General features: G+C 43.1%; 1 protein-coding gene across 7 annotated transcripts in view; it reads right to left on the reverse strand.

Annotated features, from left to right (window-relative positions):
• grid2ipb (glutamate receptor, ionotropic, delta 2 (Grid2) interacting protein, b) overlaps window positions 1-20,500 on the reverse strand; it is a 45,691-nt gene that overhangs the window by 15,917 nt on the left and 9,274 nt on the right. For 6 of the 7 annotated variants that reach the window (XM_085762372.1, XM_085762370.1, XM_085762371.1 and 3 more), the window contains 8 exons: window positions 11,580-11,861; window positions 9,180-9,265; window positions 5,563-5,632; window positions 3,164-3,316; window positions 2,890-3,045; window positions 1,894-2,045; window positions 1,636-1,770; window positions 84-169 (listed from right to left, as the gene is read on the reverse strand). In XM_085762372.1, coding sequence (XP_085618498.1) covers window positions 84-169; window positions 1,636-1,770; window positions 1,894-2,045; window positions 2,890-3,045; window positions 3,164-3,316; window positions 5,563-5,632; window positions 9,180-9,265; window positions 11,580-11,861 — 1,120 coding nt within the window. Of the gene's footprint in view, window positions 1-83; window positions 170-1,635; window positions 1,771-1,893; window positions 2,046-2,889; window positions 3,046-3,163; window positions 3,317-5,562; window positions 5,633-9,179; window positions 9,266-11,579; window positions 11,907-20,500 lie in introns of those variants that run through there. The other variant, XM_085762373.1, reaches the window with a different exon arrangement.

Below are 20,500 nucleotides of genomic sequence, written 5' to 3' on the forward strand. Positions count from 1 at the left end.
GAAATCAAATAATCATGAGCAGACCTTCAAATGATGTGAGAGCAGAGAGCACAGATAACATGACCAGCAGCGGTTGTACCTACATGACTGAGGTCAGGGGACTCGGGGAAGGAGGTTCCATCTCCTGATTGCCTCTCCTCCGGGCTCCCGGATTCATCGACATGAATTCCTAAAGCACAATAAAGCATGAACAGTGACACATGGAAGGAAAGCCTCGTCATCTGTCCACCTCCAGCAGAGAGAGAGGAGAGAGGGTGAAGCGGCCTACACGGAAAGAACCTATAGGTTTTAATATAGGTTCGAATATATAACATTGGCCATTTTCATATATACGCATATATGCTATATATATATATGGTGCATATATCCTCATGAGGATATATGCGCATATATGAAACCTATATGCAGTTTATCTGTGCATATATAGCATATATGCGTATATATGAAAACGGCCAATTTTATGTACAGTATGTCACATATTCAAACCTATATTAATACCTATAGGTTCTTTCCGTGTGGAGGAGCAGGACAGTGTGGAAGAGCACAAGGGAAAAGCTGAGATACTAAAACGAGAATTAGCCATGGTGACGACAAAAAACAGAGAAAGTATGAATGAAATTCCTGAAGTCTAAAACAGCCACAGATGGATTAAAAACATGTGCTTTTGAATGAATAGGTCTTAAAGAGCTGGTCAAAAGCAAAGAGAGCTGAGAAGTGGAGTTCATGTGTGAACAGGTGGTGACAGTTATTGGTCTTTTAACCTTCAAGTACCTGCAGAGGATTTGCTGAGAACGCTTGTTTTCCAGCAACATCCCGCTGCACTTACAAACAGCCCCTCCTGGGAGCTGACCAGCGCAGAGCCAGCTCTGATTACTGAGTTCTGAGCAGTTCAGAGCCGGTGGGGCTCCATGTCCTGCTCAAGGGAATATTAGCAGCGCAGGAAAGGAAAGGCTGTGTTGTTATCTCTCCCTTGACTTTATTATATCTCTATATATCCTGGGATTTGAACCCAAAAAAGGCTACTACAACAACAATGAGAACTAAATGAATGAGCTGTGTGCTGTGTCTAATATTTGACTGGATACCAATGCAAACTATTTCACACACCATATTGTTCTTTTTTCAATCTCTGTTATATATACTACTGTATGTACATTCTACATTAACAGTGGTTTATTATTGTTGTGTACATGTTATTTTCACTTTCTTGTCCCTTTGCCAGTGTCTTGTGTAACATGTACATTTCAGCTTTGGGATCAATAAAATCTTTTTTTATCTTAGAGTAGAGGATGAAACAAACCACCATCACCTACAACAGTGTGGTTTGTTGAGAGTTTGTTGAGGCACACTTGTGTTTTTAAAAAGGAAAATTTTTAAGAGAATTTCTAAAGAGAAACAGAGGACAAAGGTGATGTGTCTGAGCAGAAAGTCTCAGCTCAGTTATGAAATTTTCATACTCGTGAGAGGTTTTAATGCAGCAAGAAGCTGGAAGCTGATGAAACCTCGCTATAAATGCAAACAACCCCCTGGAGATGGATGATAATGTTTTTGTGCTATAGGCCGATAAAACCTTGTTCATCAGCGACGTCTCACTGGAGGGAAATGTCTTTGTTTTGGATGTTCTGTGCCTCGTACCCATTCCCAGGTGAGTCCCGATGATGCAGTCGTCGGAGCTCCTCTCTCGGACGATGCCGCGGTACGACGTCCCCGTCACGCGCATGGAGCTGCTCCGCCGGTGATGCTCCGGACCTGCGTCAGGCTCTAACACGGCTGCAAAAACACACACACACACACATTATGCTACACTTAAACGATTATTGGACAAACTGGTTTCTTTGTGTCTATTTCAACAAACAAAAAAAAACTGTGGATAACAAAACATAACAAACTCACCACTGCTCTTGAAACCAAGGAAGCGAGACAGTTTGCCCTGGCAGCGCTCCTGCTCGTCGTAGGTCAGCAGCTGGTAGATGAACTGCCAGATCAGCTGTTTGGCTGGAGTGTCCAACACAGGAAAAATGTCTACTATAAGGGTGTCCACGTTCCTGCAAAACACACACATGGCCATACATGTAATCCTTATGTAACACAACCCTATTTGCTGCTGGGTAATTTACCGCCATGCGATGCAAGGATTTCACTTAGATGTATAGTATTTGCATGTGTGCGGACACGTAAAGCTGAGGATGAAAACAGATTATAAAAAAGGTGGGAGGATAACAGGGATGTCAGTTGTGCTAAGATTCATGCCTCTGGGGTTTTATACTGTATCCATGTACAGTACAATTCAGCTGCCTTTTCTCCTCTATAATCCTGCTGCATCACGTTGACATCATCTGCAGAGTAGATTCACCTTCCTTCTCCTCTTCTCCCCTCCATACTTTAGGAAATATTACCACTGCCTCTTGTTCAGCTTCTGCGTCTTCATTGTTTTTGCGCTCTTCATCCATCAATCATTGTCTCTTCCTTTCGCCTGCATTAAAATATCTTCAGCAGCCTGATATATGCTAAAAACACTGTTTCCCAAGCAACAGCTAATTTTCTTACAGTATTTGTCTTACCAAAGACGTAGAGGAGCAGATGATGGAACCTGAGCTTAAAGTTACACTCTGTACCTACTGCTTGGTCCTCAGGAGCTCATGTTTTCTTTTCTTTTCTTTTCTCATGTTTTTTTTAAGAAGATGAAATATCAAACGTGATATAAATATTGCCTTGGATTTTACAGATTTGTGTGGTGTGGAGATGTTTGGGCTGCTCCATCTCTGGAACAAAGAAATGTTCCCTCCAGCAGCAGCTTCTCTCCTCTCTGTCATTCCTCTGCTTTTCTCAATGTTTAACACTGGATCAGTTCACGCTGGAGACCAACATATCCCCCTCCATCCCACTGACCTGTGCTGGAAGAAGGTCTCCAGGGCCTTGCAGACTGTGTATCTCTCCTGGATGGTCAGCAGGTGCTCCAGCTGCTGGCTGAAGGTCCGCCCATGGACCTTGATGCTTGGTGGAAGGATCTCTGCCACCCACTGCAAAGAGCTGAGGGCTGGAGACCTGGACAGCCGACACAGTCACCATCACCAGTTTTTCCCCATTTAGGCATTTTCATTTTGTGTATCTATCTAAATGTGTTGGGCTTTTTTCTTTGTCAGTTTTGTTGGCGAGCACTGACCTAGAGCGTGGTAAGGTGGTGGGGGCCAGGTTAGGAGACTCCTCTGGGTCCGTTTGGTCTGAAGAGTAGTCTGAGGGACCCTCCTCCACAACCAGAGTGGGCATGGCCCCACTGCCCTGCAGCATGGACACCACCTTCTCATGGGAACAGTTCCTACACAGAGAGATTTCACAGATGTTAATAATGGATAGAGAGGATGGACTTTCAGATGAAGTCTCCCAAGTGTTATAGGGCATAAATAATGTATGTAAGAAGTGAAATTATCCGGTATTTTACATATTTTATCCATATACAAACTATTAAACTAACATAAAGAAGAAAAAATGAATAAATAAAACAGAATTGTATGTAGCATTTTTTTCATGCTGTGATCCCCTGGCAGGAAAACATCCTCCCACATAACGATTTGATCCTGCTCCCAAAGCTCATAATGATATAATATGAATATTTATAGTCACTTGTAAATCGAACTGTATAATTGTAACCTGGTGGCCAAAGTCTCACACTGATGAAGATGGTGAGGTGCTGTTAAAAGTTCTGAGAGCTCCTTAGGGTTCAGAGGATAAAATTACAAATTGTTTCATTGTGCTCATAAACAATTATTATTTTTTAAACCTTATAATGAGAATGTAAGTTTTTGAAAAAGACACAGGATCACTTGTTATTACTGCAGGGAAATTACATTATTAACTTGGCAGAGAAATAAATAGTAATCTATGAACAAATACAAACAAACTTGGACTGAAATGTTTTACTTCACAATGTGTCGACTGCTCTAAAAGTCCTGTATCTAACATTCCTATTCAGCATACGTTCACTTTGTAAACAACACGGTGAAAGCTCCCACATCTCATGTACTTTATTTTCTTTCTCTCTGTGGTGAACAACTCCCACTGTTTTCCTGATCACCTCCTACTGCTGCGGCACCGTGTTATCAGGGAGCGCGGCGAAAATTATACAGCGCCAATCAAACCAGTACATCAAGCAGCCATGGGAACAGCTCTGCATTTCTCCTATCACATGGCTATCAAGGTGGCAGGGTGAGCAACACTGTTTGTTCACACGGCACTGGATATGTTGGCCGATGCGCCCGTTGATTGGCTGTGTTTGCCGAGCTTGTATAAGCACTATTCAATTTCAGCCATGATGAATTTCTTATCTGCACTCCCACATTCGATCTCTGAAGCTCCAGAGGCAGAAGGTCGAGAAGTTGCAAAGTCCACAAAAGAACTACCACGACTCCTACGGGAGAAGTCCAGTTTACATAAAGGCCTGTGCTCACGTGCGTTGCCCCCGTGCACACACGCTGTACCTGCAGCCACACGCAGCATGGTTAATCAATACCAGTGTAATCTAGTGCTATATCCTGCAAATTGTGCATTTGTCATGTGTTCGATCAATTTCCTGCTCAGTGTATAATCTTGTGTATCTCTTTTAGCCAGGCACGGCTCTGGGGACGGCAGCATCGGTCCAACGGTCTGTTTGTCGGCCCACCACTTTGGTCCAGACTGAAATAACAGTTATGTAACGGCTGGATGAATGTGTCATTCAATTTTGTTTTGATTTGAATTCCCTTTGTGATCTTTTTTTGTTTTGTTTTATTTTTCATTCAGCATCAGTCGGATATTTTCTTCAAATGTGTCTCAGATTTCAAGCTGAATGACGTTGCTGTGTCTGTAACAGATCTCAAAATAATCCTCAACAAAGTTTGTGTTGTATAGAAAGAAAAAACTGACTGAGAAAATGAGCCACAAATGCCACGAGTGATGTTTCTCTGTAACATTGTGAATACATTTTTCCCAGTTATCCATTAATTATTCTAATTTATGATTTAGAAATGCACAGTCTTCTCCACTTTAAACATATCCATTAAAATCTATGAGCTTCAGGTTTCTTGATTAATTAATCTCTAGTCGGATTAGCGTTAAAACATATTAGGAAAATGCTGGCACACTGACTCTAATATAAGATGGGGACCAGAGGAAACATTTCCCATCAAACATCACTGTCAGAATTACATTAAAGCAAACTAACATCAGTATTCACCTCACAGGGCTGCTAACTTGGCTGAAGACTCTGAGTCTTGTTAAAACTCGACTTGTCTCTAGAGTAAAAAAAAAACTTCACCGTCTTTCTGCCACAAAGAAGAGTTAGATGTGGTAATAAATTTTGTAAAGCAACACATTTTTGAGGGTTTAATTCAGGGCTCTGTCTTCCATTTTCTCCTGGGGGGACAGCGAAGTAACGATGACAGAGAAACTTTTGACAAAATCATATAAAAGCTTCATGTGCTCTCTGGCGCTTTGGGAGATGTTTTCATACCACAAACAAGCCCTGATATTCAACACTACTGCTGTGGTTAATGATAATGATAAAATGGTGTCCATTTAAAGACAAACCTCATGTCCAGTCCATTGAGGAAGAGGATCCGATCGCCTGGTTTCAGTCCACACTCCTCAGCAGGGCTATCTGAGAGGGAGACAGACAGTCACACATCAACCAGAGAGCGAGGCAGTGGCTAACAAGGTGCATGGAGCAGCCGGCTCAACAGGGAGAGATGGTGACTAATGTGATGCTGTCAGTCTGTGTGTGACACCCAACAAAGCCCATCAACAAACGGGATGATCTCCGTGTTAAATCTTATTACGTAAGGAAACAGTGCTGTCAAAACAATCTCCGGTGGAATCTGGAATCCATCGCCTCCTCATCTGTCATCGCTACAGTTGGGATGATGGTAGTGTGTGTGTGTGTGTGTGTGTGTGTGTTCAGCTTTGGGCACACTCGCGGGCCGCGAGAACAGACCCTCATATCGTGGAGCTTGTTGTTTCCTGCTTATCGATAAAGCATGTGTGTTCACATCACGATGAGACACATGCTGTCCGCCCCCGCCATCTCCATATCAGCCTCCATAAGGCCCACTGAGTCAGCCCGCTCTGGCCGCTCCAGCACACCATTGTGGGAGATGGAGGTGGGAGGGAATGGTGCCGTCATCATCAAACACACACGTACTGTAACACACACACACGCGTGCAACACACCTCCCTACTCACAGAGGAATCTGGCAAATTCCCTGAGGAGTAACTTCACAGGTTCTCTTGTCTGCTACTTTTATTTCACAAAGCAATAACACTTAATTAAATAACCTTCAAGTGCTGGAAATTTAGAAGAAAAAAAAAAGTCATTAAAATGTTCACCTGGGGCTACAAGTAGAAATTACCCCCACAAATATTTAACAGAGTTTAATTTTAATGGTAGTAATGTGTCTGGTACAAAGCAGCCAGTCATACATTATCCAGAACTTCCTTCAGCAGTGAAAACAGACCAACTACAGTTAAACTGAGTTGCTACTTAAGAATTAGAGCAATAAAAAGTTCCTAGGGACCCTGGGGAACTCATAAGTGTGAATGAAACAAACAAAACATAATGTGTTTATTAGTGAGTTTTAGCAGCGCTGGTGGATTTAATCAGAATATCGCTGGTTTGATTCTTGGCTCCTTCTTAGGAAAAATACTGAAGCCCTTGTCACTCAGGAATGAGTGAATGTGGCAAATATGCTACGTGCAGGGTTCAAAATTAGCGGTCGCCAGTCGCCAGTGGCGACTAACTTTGATGCTTTGGCGAGTAATGAAGCCGGCTGACTGGCCACTCTGGCGAGTGAAAAAAAAAAACTACTTAGTTGTTGTTACTGTTCCTCCCGACCCGGTTGTGACGCTTGGGTTGTGAGCCGGCGCACGTGTGTATTCTCCAAGAGCGCGGTGCGTCCTGTCTGCAGCGGAGACACGGCCACTGAGATGCTGAGTGAGGGGACCGTTCCCGTAGCAACGCGCCTTTTAATGAATCATTTAAAAACCAAACACCCTGAACAGCATGCCTAGTAGGCTACGAGAGGGAGAGACGACTGCAGCAGTTAAAACGAAAGTTCCTCGTCCCAGCTGTCGCCCACTCCGTCCGTGGCCGACGTCTTTTAAAACAGTGTTTCCCAACGTTGGGGTCGGGACCCCATGTGGGGTCACCTGAAATTCAAATGAGGTCGCCTGAAATGTCTAGTAGCCTAATTGATGAATTAAAAAAAATCTGACCAAGAAAGGTTAGGAACCACTGTTTGAAAAGACACCTGGGTTTTTTTGGAATGTACTTGCATCTTTCAGCACTCACAATGGGCTGATACAGGCTAAATGAAAAACTTTATATAACTTGTTGTGCTTTTTTGATGAGCAACGGCAACTGGAATATTCAAAAACTGTCAGAATAGTCAATAAACATTTACTTTCTTTGAAAATTAAGTTTAAAAAAATATTTTATTTAAAAACTTTATAACCACTTTCGGTATTCGGTATTATTCGGTTATTCGGCCAAGCGTTTTGACTTTATTCGGTATTCGGCTTCAGCCAAAAAAATGCCATTCGGTGCACCCCTATCCACATCTATGTCCGTGTAGGCTACATTTATTGTCTGATCTTCCTTCATGGTGCACAGTGTCAGTCCTCCTGTGAAACTTTTAGCTACTAAATAATATGACTGAAGGCAGTGGAAGACTGCACATGTCGACACGCCCCCATGAGTTGACGACATAAGGAGCTAATAAATAAATATATATAAATAACTGATAGTATTATTCGGTCAAGTTCTTGTTATAGGTTAATGGTTAAACGGTTAACCATGTGCATCCCTAAAATAAACCTTTTAGGGAAAAAAGGCAAACTTGACTCCTTTATTCCACACAAAAATATGCTAATAGCTATGATATGTGTTAAAAATGCTTATGAGTGTATTATAACAGTTCAACACAATGAAAAATATACAAAACAGCTATACATAATTTTTGGCCAGTAAAAAATCTTTCTGGCCAGTAGATTTTTAAAGCTCACTAGCCAGTTGGCCAGTGAGCAAAAAAGTTAAGTTTGAACCCTGGCTACGTGCTTTGAGTGGTCAATAAGACCTGCCTGTTATGCTGTATATAAGTGCAGTGCAGTCCACTCATCACTTATTTGGAGTCAGGTTTTTTCATGTTCCATCTACACATCTTACCAGGGCCGTTGCTAGGAATTCTGGGCCCCCTGAAAAAATACTGACGTGGGCCCCCACCCCCTTTTCATCACCACTTTTTTGATTGACTGTGTATAAGAGGAATTTAGTCACAAAAAAATCAGTCTCCTGGGGGGTTTTGTGGGCCCTACTTCATCACATTTCTCCCCTATGCAACGGCCCTGCATCTTACTGTCAGTAAGACAGTGAATGAACAGGGTGACACCAGGTAATAGTTTCAGTATTTCTGTCAGTCTCACCTTCAAGTCTTACTAATCTGATTTTCTCACCCACATACGGTGCCACTGTGCATTTTGCAAAACATCAAACTCTATATAATCCTAGTGTATTATAAGTGAATTCAAGTAAAGAAATAAAAGCTGCTTGATCTGGATACAATGAAGCTCTTCTGGGATTCTCTGAAGGAAACTACAGCAGAAAGCTTTGTGTTAAAGTGTTATAAAACTACGTGATGCTTATGTAACCCCTTTATTTGTTTTAGAGCTCATTTGTAAGTGATTTCAAGGCACTGGACATAAGAGTCAACAGAACCGATATATTCCCTGATGGTTAGACCTACAGTAGCCTTCACTGTGAAGAAAAACATAAAAGCAGCAGGTAGAAAGCTCCGACTCCAAAGAGGAGTTAAGTGTAAAATCCCTGACTGTACCAGCGCTGACAGCTGTAAGCGTGTGTTACAGCACAGCACAGCCTGTCCTCAGTGTTTTCCTCTTAACATTTTATTGGTGAGTCAGACAAATCCACTTCCTGGTACACTCATAGTCACACACACAAAACACCTCCTGATCACCTTCGACCTGCAGCGGCTGGCATCACAACAGACTCTCCCACATAAAATGCATCCACTCCCCCTCCCGACACCACCACCACCACCCACCCCCTCTCCTCGCCAGCCGGCATACAGTAGAACAATATTTGGTTCGACCTTCCACACACACACGGTGAGGAGGCGTGCTGTACCGGTTCTTACCTGGGATAACGGAGTCGATGCAGACGGGAGCGTGACCTCGCAGCGTGAAACCAAAGTTCTTCTTCCCCCTGTAGACACGGACGATCCTGAGGGGGAGACGGAAATGGGTTGTGAGATGAAGGAGCGAACAGATCATTTACGGCGGGGTGACACGAATTCTTCAATTTTTTCTTTTCCACACTGAAATAAAATATTTTTAGCTGATATAATTATGTAATGCACCTCTTTTGCATCACTAATAGAACAGAGCCTTTCCTGTCGCAACCGTACGACCTTTTACCAGAGAATACATTTATTCCACACTTCTCCTTTCAGAGCGACACTGCTATTAATTTCTCAAGGTTACACACACTACTATATGGTTCAGTGCAGAGTTGAAACTCTGAAATATATCAAGGTTGATTATTATTTCAATTGCTTTTATTCTCTGCTTTGGATAAATGTAAATTCACTTCATTTGAGTTTCAGACTGCTCCAGACACAGACAGCATTTTGAAGATGTTGTTTTGTGTTGATGTGCAAAGTATTGTTGAGCAATAGAGCACTAACAGGACAATAAATCATTTCAGTTTCAAACAAAAATGTGTCAAATTACATTAAAATGCTATCTCTGTGTAATCTCAACTATTTACCATGTATTTCTTTGGTCTGCTACCTCTGATCGTCATTGATTAAATGATTAATCAGTTGTTATAATTGTTGTCAGCCCACTAACCAGTCAATTGTTTAGATTGTGACATCATTTAGCGCCACTGATGCGTAACAATCTCTCTGTGAATGGCCCGGCGGCCCAGCTGTCCCCTGGAGGGAGCCATCACCTTCCGCTGTTTACGAAGCTGTTTGTGCTTCACTTTTGTTTTGATTCGTCACTTCCTGTTGTGGGAGTCTGACCAAGCGGAGAGGATGATGCTCTTTTTTTTTTTTCTCCCTGCACATCACTCCACACACCTGCTCTCTCTCTCTCTCTCTTTGTGTTTTTGCTCAAACATCTTCCGGTGGAAATAAAAATATTTCAGGACCCCTCAACTTAGAAACAAGCTCTGACATTTTGCTGATGGTGGCACTTCATTTTCTTTCACCCCCAGTGGAGGAAGCCACTCTGGAAGTACCCGTTACATTAAAGCTGAGACACTCTTGCAGCATGTTGCCATGGAAACGACTCAAGGAAACACTGCCTTGATATGTAAACAGGGAGGGGGGGCAAAAAAAAAAAAGATGAAAAAGGGGGAGAAACAGAAAAAACAGAAAAAACAGACAAACGTATTGTTTGATATCTGCAGTTACTGGCTGTTATGTAAGACAAGCTAAATGCAGATCGGTGCATTCTGTGCTCTGCGTGCATGTGTGTGTGTGTGAGGAGGATGTGGAGCTGCAAAGCCACAGCGAGCGACATCAACCTTGAGAACACTTGAGGAACTGACTGTATACGACTGTCAGGCTGCTCAAGGCCTCTTCTGATTTAATATGAAGTCACTGAGCCTCAAAATATTACATAACAACCTAAAGAGAATCGATCAGTCACTAGTGGAATCCACTGAGACGCCAACGACTGGCACATTGTACTGCAGCTCCAATATCAGCCACAGTAGACAATGGTCAATCTATACTGATTGATTTAGAGTATCAATATGTTCTTTTGTAGTTATAGTAAAACAATACTTCACACACATCTGGGGGCAACTCCATTCAAAATCCAAATCTCTTTAGAAGACAATGTATAATGTCTATCTATCTATCTATCTATCTATCTATCTATCTATCTATCTATCTATCTATCTATCTATCTATCTATCTATCTATCTATCTATCTATCTATCTATCAGCAACTTTATATTGTGACCACATGATGTAATCTCTCCCATCTGACACTGTCAGTTCGTCTCCTACAGTATTGCTGCGTGACCTGCCAAATGTTCACTCTTGACATATTCAGTATTCAGCCCCGCACCGATTCCCTCTCCTCTTGTGGATGAAGACAGATCTTGGGATTTAGTGAGCTGGCTTAGCGTGGGAGTGTGGGAGTGCACCGACACCCCGTTGGGACTGTTATTAAGTGGACAGTCGTGTAATCAGTGTGTTTGTGGGTGGAGACTGAGCCGAGGAGGTGGAACGGTCAGAGGCTAAATGCAGATTTAACATGTTGAATAGGTGAAGGACAGAAATAGAAATACATTGTAACTTATATTAAATGATTCTTATCAACACAGATTTTGTTTCTTAAGTTTAGTTTCATATCTGGACTCAGAGCTTCAGGCTGTAAACAGAGCAGCAACAAGATAAAATCACATATTTTGTCTTTTGATTCTTATTTTATCAAAATGATCAAAAATATTGAAGTAAGTCAGTGAATGACTGGATTGAGATTAACCTGTTGGAAACAACTCATACTCATCTGCTTACCTTTGATTGGGTCCGATGGGGGGATGTGCAGGTATCCCAGAGACGGACTTCCTTAAGCCCCGGTCTCTCTCTCCGTCACCCCTCCCTCCAGGTTCTCCTCCATCCCTGGGCACGGAGCTGGCCCGTTTGGACCCGTGGCGGCGCTCCGAGTGGTCCTCGCTCCGACTGCGCCGCACTCTGCCCTGTGGCTCGCTGATGCTCTTGCTGCGGCACAGCCGGTTGATCACGTTCTGGGAGACGGCCTCGTCGAAGCGCTGCCGGTGCTTCTTGGGGATGAAGATTCTGGCAAACATGGTGGCATGTGAAGAAAAATAATAAGGGGTGATATAAGTTTTTTTTTTTGTTTTTTTTTGTCCACAAGAGTTGCTTCAGAAAAAAAAAGCAACGAGAAGAAGATGGATCCACATCACAGATCCACCTCGATCCACTCTGAAAGCACACAGTCCATAACTCTAGGATCTAGGATTCCCAGTGAAACAACAGCAGCAAGTCAAAACATCCACTAAGATCAATCTTCACAATCCCAGTCCACGCTAATTTGAAATCAACAGGCTTCCTCCTCCTCCTGCGCTCTGATTCAAAGACAGGAAAAGAAAACAGGCTTTTGACGGACAGATGACGCGGAGACGACTGTTTGTCCCCAGAGGGGAGACGAGAAGACAAGTTGAACGAGGAGGCAGAGAGAGGAGAAGATCTTGCTCTGAGGAGAGAGACGGCGAGGAAACCATTGGCATCACTCGGCTGCTTGCTGGAGTCTCACTGCTGCAGCGTGAGGTACCAGAGCCAGAATACAGCCAGAGAAAAAAGGTGTGGGAGTGAGCGAGCATGGGATTTCTCCACTGCTATCTCTCTCTCTCTCTCTCTCTCTCTGCTCTCTCTCTCTCTACAGTATCTCCCTCTCTCGCTCTCCCACACTTCCGTCCACGCCTCACCTCTGTGTCACTGAGCACAGAGCAGGAAGCCGGCATCATCGCCTTGACCTCGGACCTTAACTGTTCTTCTATTTTGATAGTTTGTTTTGCAGCTTTATGAGATAAAAGATGAGCATAATTAACACAGCGCTGAGTAGGTGGATAAGCTTTTACTAAACTGCTCTGATTCAGTTGTGAAGAACAATTAACAAGCCGCTTCATCCTGTTAGATGATGTTTTCACTTGATTTCCAACTTATACTATCAGGAAGCCACTAGAGACGTCACGATTATAGATTTTCTTGGTATGATTATTGTCAGAGAAATAATCACGGTATTACGATTATCACAATTATTATGCATCAATACATTTTACAACACTATGAATGTGTAAAATCAAATATAGTCAAAATATAATTACATTACTAAACTCTTAATATAGGAGCAGTTATTAATCCCCCGGGGGAAGTGTTTGAAATATTTAAGTCATTAATTGTCATCTATACCAAAAAGTTTATTTTAATCATTTTTTTAAATTACAAATGACACCCTAACATTCAAATTCCTACCAATTCAGTGTTAGGTAAGGTAAATGGACCAGTATCTGTGCATCTTCCTTTACTTTGGTTCCGATATAATCTTTTTCAGAAAGTGACGGTATTTAGGAATCTGTACGATCAATTAATTGTAGTGTTAAATACCGTGATTAATTGTGAAAACAAGTACTGTGGAACCAGCTCTCTCCATGGGTCAGAGAGGCAGACACTCTAACTACATTTAAGTCTAGGCTTAAGACCTTCCTCTATTACCCTTTTCCCACTGGCCAAAAAACCCGTTTAAACCCGCTAACAATCGGCTTTTGGTGGCAGTGGGAAAGGCGCACCGAGCAAAATCGCCTTTAATCGGCTCGGCTCCGAACGGCTTGCAGTGGGAACGCCAGACCCGCGTCAACCCGCTAATTTACGTGATGACACTAAACGTTACGTGACGCTACGTCATCGCGCCGGTCGCGTCTCATATCACGTACCAAAACAAAGCTCTGCCAAAGACGGTGAATCTTTGGCTCTGCTCCGCTCTGCTCTCATCCGAGACTGGGATCAAAAGATCAGAGAACACTGACCAAAAACGATAGAAAAAGAGAAAAGAAAAGAAGTGACAGTCTGTTTAACTGACGTGTTGTGCCGCGGACGTCCGTCATCCGGCCGCAGCAGACTCTCTGTCCTCCGCGGTCCTGGTGCTCCAGGTCAGCCAGCCAGAGAGTCTGCCTCGGCGGACGGACACTCGGCGGGCGGCTGTGGCATGACTGTGTGTGTCTCTTGCACCGCGGATGAGAGCGGGGCGACTGGTTTATGCTCTGTCTGATCCCTCAGCGGGGGGGTCAGACTCGGCTCATTTTGGTCAATGGGAAAGGGGCCAACTGCGGGTCGACCCGCGTTTAAAAAACCCGCGTCGACCCGCTAATTTTAGTGGGAAAACGGCTTATGACAGAGCTTTTAGTTAGGGCTGGTTCAGGTAGCTCTGAACCATTTTATAGCTATGCTGCTATAGGCTTAGGCTGCTGGGGGACACATCTGGTTACATGGAGCCCTCTCCTCTCCTCTCCTCTCCTCTCCTCTCCTCTCCTCTCCTCTCCTCTCATTTTGAACTGTTATCTGTTGCACTTTGTAGTTTGGCTTTGGTGTCTCCCACTCTCTGTTTCCTGCTGTTAAACCGGCCTGCCCTCCCTTCCCATGAACCAGTCTGCCATCCAGTCCTCCCATTAAGCTGGCCTGCTCTCCCTGCCTCTCTTGCCTACCAGAAGCTTCCTTCTTCAGCTGTCGTTAACATTTCCATGTTTCCCACATTCTCTGTTATAAACTGTTTTCTTGTCTGTAACAACATCTATTGCACGTCTGCCCGTCTTGGATGAGGGATCCCTCCTCTGTTGCTCACCCTGAGGTTTCTCAGATTTTTCCCTGTTAAAAGGGTTTTCTGTGGAGTTTTTCCTCAGTCGATGTGAGGGTCTAAGGGCAGAGGATGTTGTTATGATGCCATGTAAAGCCCTTTGAGACAAACTGCTTGTAAAAACGGGATATACAAATAAAATTGCCTTGCCATGCCTTGCCTAATCCTGACATCCCTAGAAGCCACACTTCTCATGTGTTAGCCTTTTCAGGGTTGGTTATAATGTGGAGCCTAATGACCAGCAGGTGTATGACAACTTCACCGAAATAAAATAAGGCTGCTTTAACTCTAAATCTGGCTTGACCTTTTCCAGTACTCGCTGCTGCTACCGACATGTTTTCATCTCTGCCCAAATGAGCAGCGAGGTTCCACTTATCTGTACAAAACAAATGTCAGAGACGGAGGGGATGAGTGTGTACTGCACATGCTATTCTGTTCACATGGAGCGCTGGCTGTTTACCACACAGCAGCGCCGCCGATGACAACAGAACAATAAGAACTGTTCCCCCACCACACAAACAAACAGACAACTTTTCATTCAAGTAATAAGAATAGCTGCCAAGAGACAAGACAAAGTGCCCACACACCCACACACATAAAAACATACAAACATCAGCTGCTAACTGATTTTTAATACACACACACACTTTCTATAACCACATTTATGGGGATGCACCATGACAGCTCGCCAAAATCATTTAGTGTCGGAGGTTTTTATTATGACAACGGTGAATAAGTTCTCGTGGAATACGCAGTGTAAACACACAGCATGTCACATATGCTTTCACTGCGTCTTTTTCTGAAACTGGACCCAAAGGAAATGTGGGAAAGATTTGAGCATGCACCATCGCTGAACCGATCAGATGTGTCAGCTGAGTCAGAAGTTAATCATTTGGTTCCATGTTTGTTGAATCACGGCATCGTTAAGATCCAACCGAGAGCTCGGAGAGGGAGCACAGATTTGCACAAACAAGCATTTTGAGGTCCCACCTACACCCGTCTGTTGCGCCTCTGACTGGCTGATCTGCTGATCAGAGGAATCAGCCACCGGCAGACAGGGCGCAGCGCGGGCTGTGAACAACCACCACCAGTCGAGTAATTAGCAGCAAGCTCGGCGATGGAGGCGAGGGAGAGACAACAGCTACCGCTCTACGTGTCCACGCGAAGCTAATTAAGCTGCGTAAAAACAACTGTGACAGCTACTGTAAATAAGGCAATTAGGACACACTTATTGTACACAGGGAAGGAGAGCGAGAGAGGCGGATAAAAAAAAACTTCACAGAAAACACAAGGAATGTCTGCAGCTCATTTCATTAGACACAGCTGTTTACTATTATGTGCATTTCATTAAAGCCCCACTATGTAGTTTTTCAACCTTAAAATATTGTTTCTAAATCCATTTTCATTTCCAAATTCATTGGTAGAAAAATCACTAATAGGATGAACAGTGCCGCTGCTGCAGCCTGAGTGGGGCCGCGTCGGCTGCAACTGCACTATGTAACTTTCCTGGGCGGGTAGGAACACCGTGGTCCTGGTACACTGCAGCTCCGCTAAGCTCCAGAGCCCGAGCTCAAGCCCAGTCTCCCTGGTCCTCTCACCCACACATGAGCACCCTGTGCTGGGCTGCACGGCCGACCAGCCTCCCCTCCAGAGCTCGAGCTCTGGAGCTTTGCTCGGCACCACTACCGGCAATGGTACTGGCAATTGCGACGGCACGGCTGGTTCTGCTACCGGTACCGACGGCAGTGGTACCGGCAATGGTGCCAGCACCGGCACAGACACCGGCAACAAATTCACGTAGGCTACTGTGCTTCTCTGGGAACAAGGTAACAGACAGTTGCTGTTCTCAACCAGAGTACCAGTACCACAAATCCTACATAGTGGGGCTTTAAAAGGTATTTGGGTAAATACAAAGAACCTGCTGCCTCTGTAGTTTATAGTGCAGCAGATATTAAAATATTGTTTATGTGTGGAATCTAAAGGTCACAACAACACTAGAAGAGAGGTAGAGATAGAAAAGATGCAAATAGAGCAAAAGCCATTCTGTCTTTATAGGGTCATTACCAGGATGATATAACAATGCAACAGCCGAACAAATAATTATTCCTGGTAGAAGTCATAGCTGAAAATTAAAGGTTTTTTGTGGCAACACTGTTGACTGGTGTCTCTGCACTGCTTCCTCTAAGTTCTCAGTGGGGATATAATATATGTGTGCTGATACAGACATCATGTCATTCTATTAATCTGTGCTCATATTTTGTCAACCAGATAAAAATAAAATCACAACTCAGTTTGTTTTTCATGTTTAAAGATAGTTCAGTTTTTAATCAAACTCAAATAACTAATCTCCCCATGTGTCGTGCAGTAGATGCTGCCGAAATGTTAATACAACACACTGCAGTTGAGCTGAAGCATGTCCACTAGCCTACTATATACTGATGATAATGAGTTACAGCATGTGGGGAAATTCATCACAGATCGATTGAGCTAAAAAAAAAAAGTTTGATACTCCAAATCTATGCAGGCAAAAGAGGCAGAATTCAGAAATTTACAAAAAAGATCTCATACAGTATTTGTTTTTCCCCCCAGTGGCAGTTTAGTAAATGACAACACATGCTGCTCCCCTCTTCAGGAGCTCTCCTTTCAGAACCACAACAACACAAGACAAAAGGACAGCGATTCAGCTGTCTGGTGTTTTTCACAAACTTTCCAATGTCTCCTGATGGAATTGTGGATTTCACAGTTTTTCAGCAGCCAATTGAATACTTGTCTATGTTGAAGTATTGCTTACTTTATTGATTTCCAACAAAAAGATCAATTGAGTCATTTAGGCAGTGTGGAGGTTGACAGATTGTGGCTGACAGATTGAGGTGAGTCTTTTATCTAAAAGTTAGGATGTCTCCTCTTCTCACTACCTTTTCTTTTTTCTCAGCATCACCAATAGGTGGGGTTCGCTGTCAGCAGGTGTGTGCTCTGTTACTCCTGCAAACACACCTCACTGTGATGTCACAGTGCACTAAAACACCTGAGAGTACAGGTCTGCAGATTTGACTTTTATGTAGGAAAATTTTATTTTTTTCACATGTTCACACTTTTTAAAGAAGAAAATAAAATAAAAGGTATCTTATCTTCAACCAGTCTTCCATATTTAGCAAAAGAGATTCCGGTAATCATTTAAAGATGCTATAATGTCACTGTCAGTATTACATTACATGCAATCCTTAAACATAGACTATTTATATATTAGTGTTTGCTGTGACTGTTTTCAGTGCAGCTGCTGGTTTTAACAAATGGCGGGTGTCTCATTTTTGGGACAAATCTTTTCAGTAAAAGATATAGGCCACATATACTTAGTCTGCTGTCACTGTCTCTGCAGATTGTGATGAGGTTTGAAATGCACGACTGCAGTCTGAGACGGTGTTGACTGAGCGCAGACTACCGGCTACAAGAGGCAAACTCCAGAGATATAAATACATGTTCTGTAGTGATGTAGGTGTAGCAGCCCACACAGACCCTCTGTTTGCTATCTGCGCCTCCCTGCTATTTGTCATCTATTCATATGACAGCGCTAATTCGTCTCCGTCTCTCACACACATACAGCACCTGTCTGTGCGAGGATGCGTGTCTGTGTGAGTGTAAGAGCAAGAGTATACGTGTGGCTGCCGCTATCAGCATTCTGCTTTTATAAATGCAGATGTTGATGGGCCTCACAACGAACAGCCATCTGTTGAAACAGCCGCCTCATCACTAAAAGTTTTCGCCGTCAACTCCTGGAAACTAAATGAGCGCTCTGATTTGACCTCATTTATAAAGAACAGAGATCTATAATTATCTGAAGGAGGGTTGTGGAGGAGGAAGCAAGCAGGGAGGAAGGGACAGATTTCTCAAAAGGGAGGAATGACAAGCAGAAAACTACAAAGAGGAGACCTCATTTCATTTCAAGTGTCCAGATGTGGCTCCGCTTTCAGGTAACCAAGTCTTCAACTGTGTGATTTGTTGCCATGTCTGAACACATGCGATGTGATGTAACAACATGCCTCCTCTAAACTAATGGGAGTTGTGTGGTGGACTCCTCCTTCATTGATCTGTTTTGCCCTCCTTCTTTTTTTAACACTGATTAAGAAGTGAAATACGAGTGGTGGAGGCATTTAGGGATAAAAGCTGTGGAATTATAAAAGAATCAGATGAGCGGGTCTGTGTCCAGGGTGTTTAGACACAGTGGTATTGGAAAAGGTCAGCCATGTCTCATCCACACACACACACACATTGGATTAATAAAGTTAACGACATGTGTGATCAAAGTGTGCCCATGGCCATGGAAGGCATCCTGATAAAAAAAAATTAAAAAACCAGCAGAGAGAACAATGGGAAATGTATAATAAGATGTTACGTAATGTGCAGGTCCAGGCAGGGCTGAACACTGCATATATACATATAATGTAAACATACTTGTCCCATATGCAGAGTACTGCACATGCCTGCACCTTTATTCACGTTTCTAAATCTGCTTTAAATATTTGTTAAAAGCTGAATGCTGGTTCCAGTCACTGGTCACCCATCACCAGGAGGTGGTCAGATCAGTGTCCCCCCTCTCCACCCCCCGGTTGTTTTTGCTAATGATCCAATGAAGCCGCTCGAGCTATGACCAGTTCAACAAGAGTGATTTTGGCTTCTCACAGTCTCATTTTCACTGTTTTTATAAACACGAGGTGGAGAAGCTTTACAACCTTTAAAAGGAAAAAGAAGCCTAGAAAATAAACATAATTTGGTTTGTCTTATTATTTCCTACAGTGACCTCAGAACAACCTTTATCTTGACGTATGTAAGACTCACCCACCACAAAACACAACATATTTTCTATTTCCAGTTCTCAATTAACAATACCAAATGAAATCTTTCTCTCTTCTTTTATCACCTTTCTTTCTTTCTTTCTTTCTTTCTTTCTTTCTTTCTTTCTTTCTTTCTTTCTTTCTTTCTTTCTTTCTTCATAATGGTCCATTGAGGTGTTTGTTCCTCCTTCAGTGTGTAAGAGGTGGTTATTACTGTACTGTCATGGAAAGAAGCCTGAAATTCTCTTTCTAGTGAAAAATTGTGTTTATATTTATGGATATAGAGAATTTATGAGAGCACTTTCTCTATTATCTGTTTGTGTTCATCATCAAATGTAATAAAAACAGCTTTATGGTGCTAATATTTCTCATTTTGTGCAGTGCGACAGCTTAAAACTGGCTCCAGTTAATAGCACCCATAGTTAAGATTAAACACAATCATTATAAACACAACTGAAAAAGTACCGGTAAGCTTAGTGCATGTAGCGTAGTGCAGAATGGAGGAGCTGGTTACTACAGTATTGTGACTGGATAGGACCAACCATTACCTGATCACTCTTCTTGTATTAATTTGGATGACTAGTTAGAACTGGTTGACTGGTTTAGCTACATAAGTACAGTACATCTGCTTTTAAACACATCTGATATTAAAGGGACAGTATGGGACTTTATTGGCTTTTTATTGACAAAAATCAAATATCGCTTTCATAAATACGTATTTCACTGAAGTGGAATCGCGCCCGCATACAAACGAGTGCTTTCTCGTACCTTAGAATGAGATGTTACAAGTCGTTACAAACATACAGGGGGGGGTTCACCGAACCTTCTCTGCCATGTTGAATCGCCATGTTTTACGTTCAGTGTCACCGTGGCTGTAAGTAACCACAAACTCGGGCCGCCGGAGCTTCTCGGCTCGGGGAGAAAGTTTTCCAGACAGCGCCTGTTAAAACTGTCACCACCGTGTAGCTAGTGTGAGGAAGGACGGAGGCACTGGTGTTGCCTTCAGGTGCAGTCAGACACCTGAATGACGCCGTGAGTGACGCCGTCGGCAAACCGACTGGATGTTATTTTACTCGACGAGAGAAAGCCGGAAAATGTGGGTCAGGTAAACAATACGACATCACCATGACAACATATTGTCACGCCTGTATTGTTTTGCCTCGTGCTGGCGGACCGTTTGTTTACATAGAGGCTTGTTTATCCTGATACATGCAGCTTGTGTTGTTTTTCTGACTTCT

Source organism: Trachurus japonicus, chromosome 19 (assembly GCF_045865225.1).
Source record: "Trachurus japonicus isolate A0001 chromosome 19, Traja_1.0".
In the NCBI taxonomy this organism is placed as follows: Eukaryota; Metazoa; Chordata; class Actinopteri; order Carangiformes; family Carangidae; genus Trachurus; species Trachurus japonicus.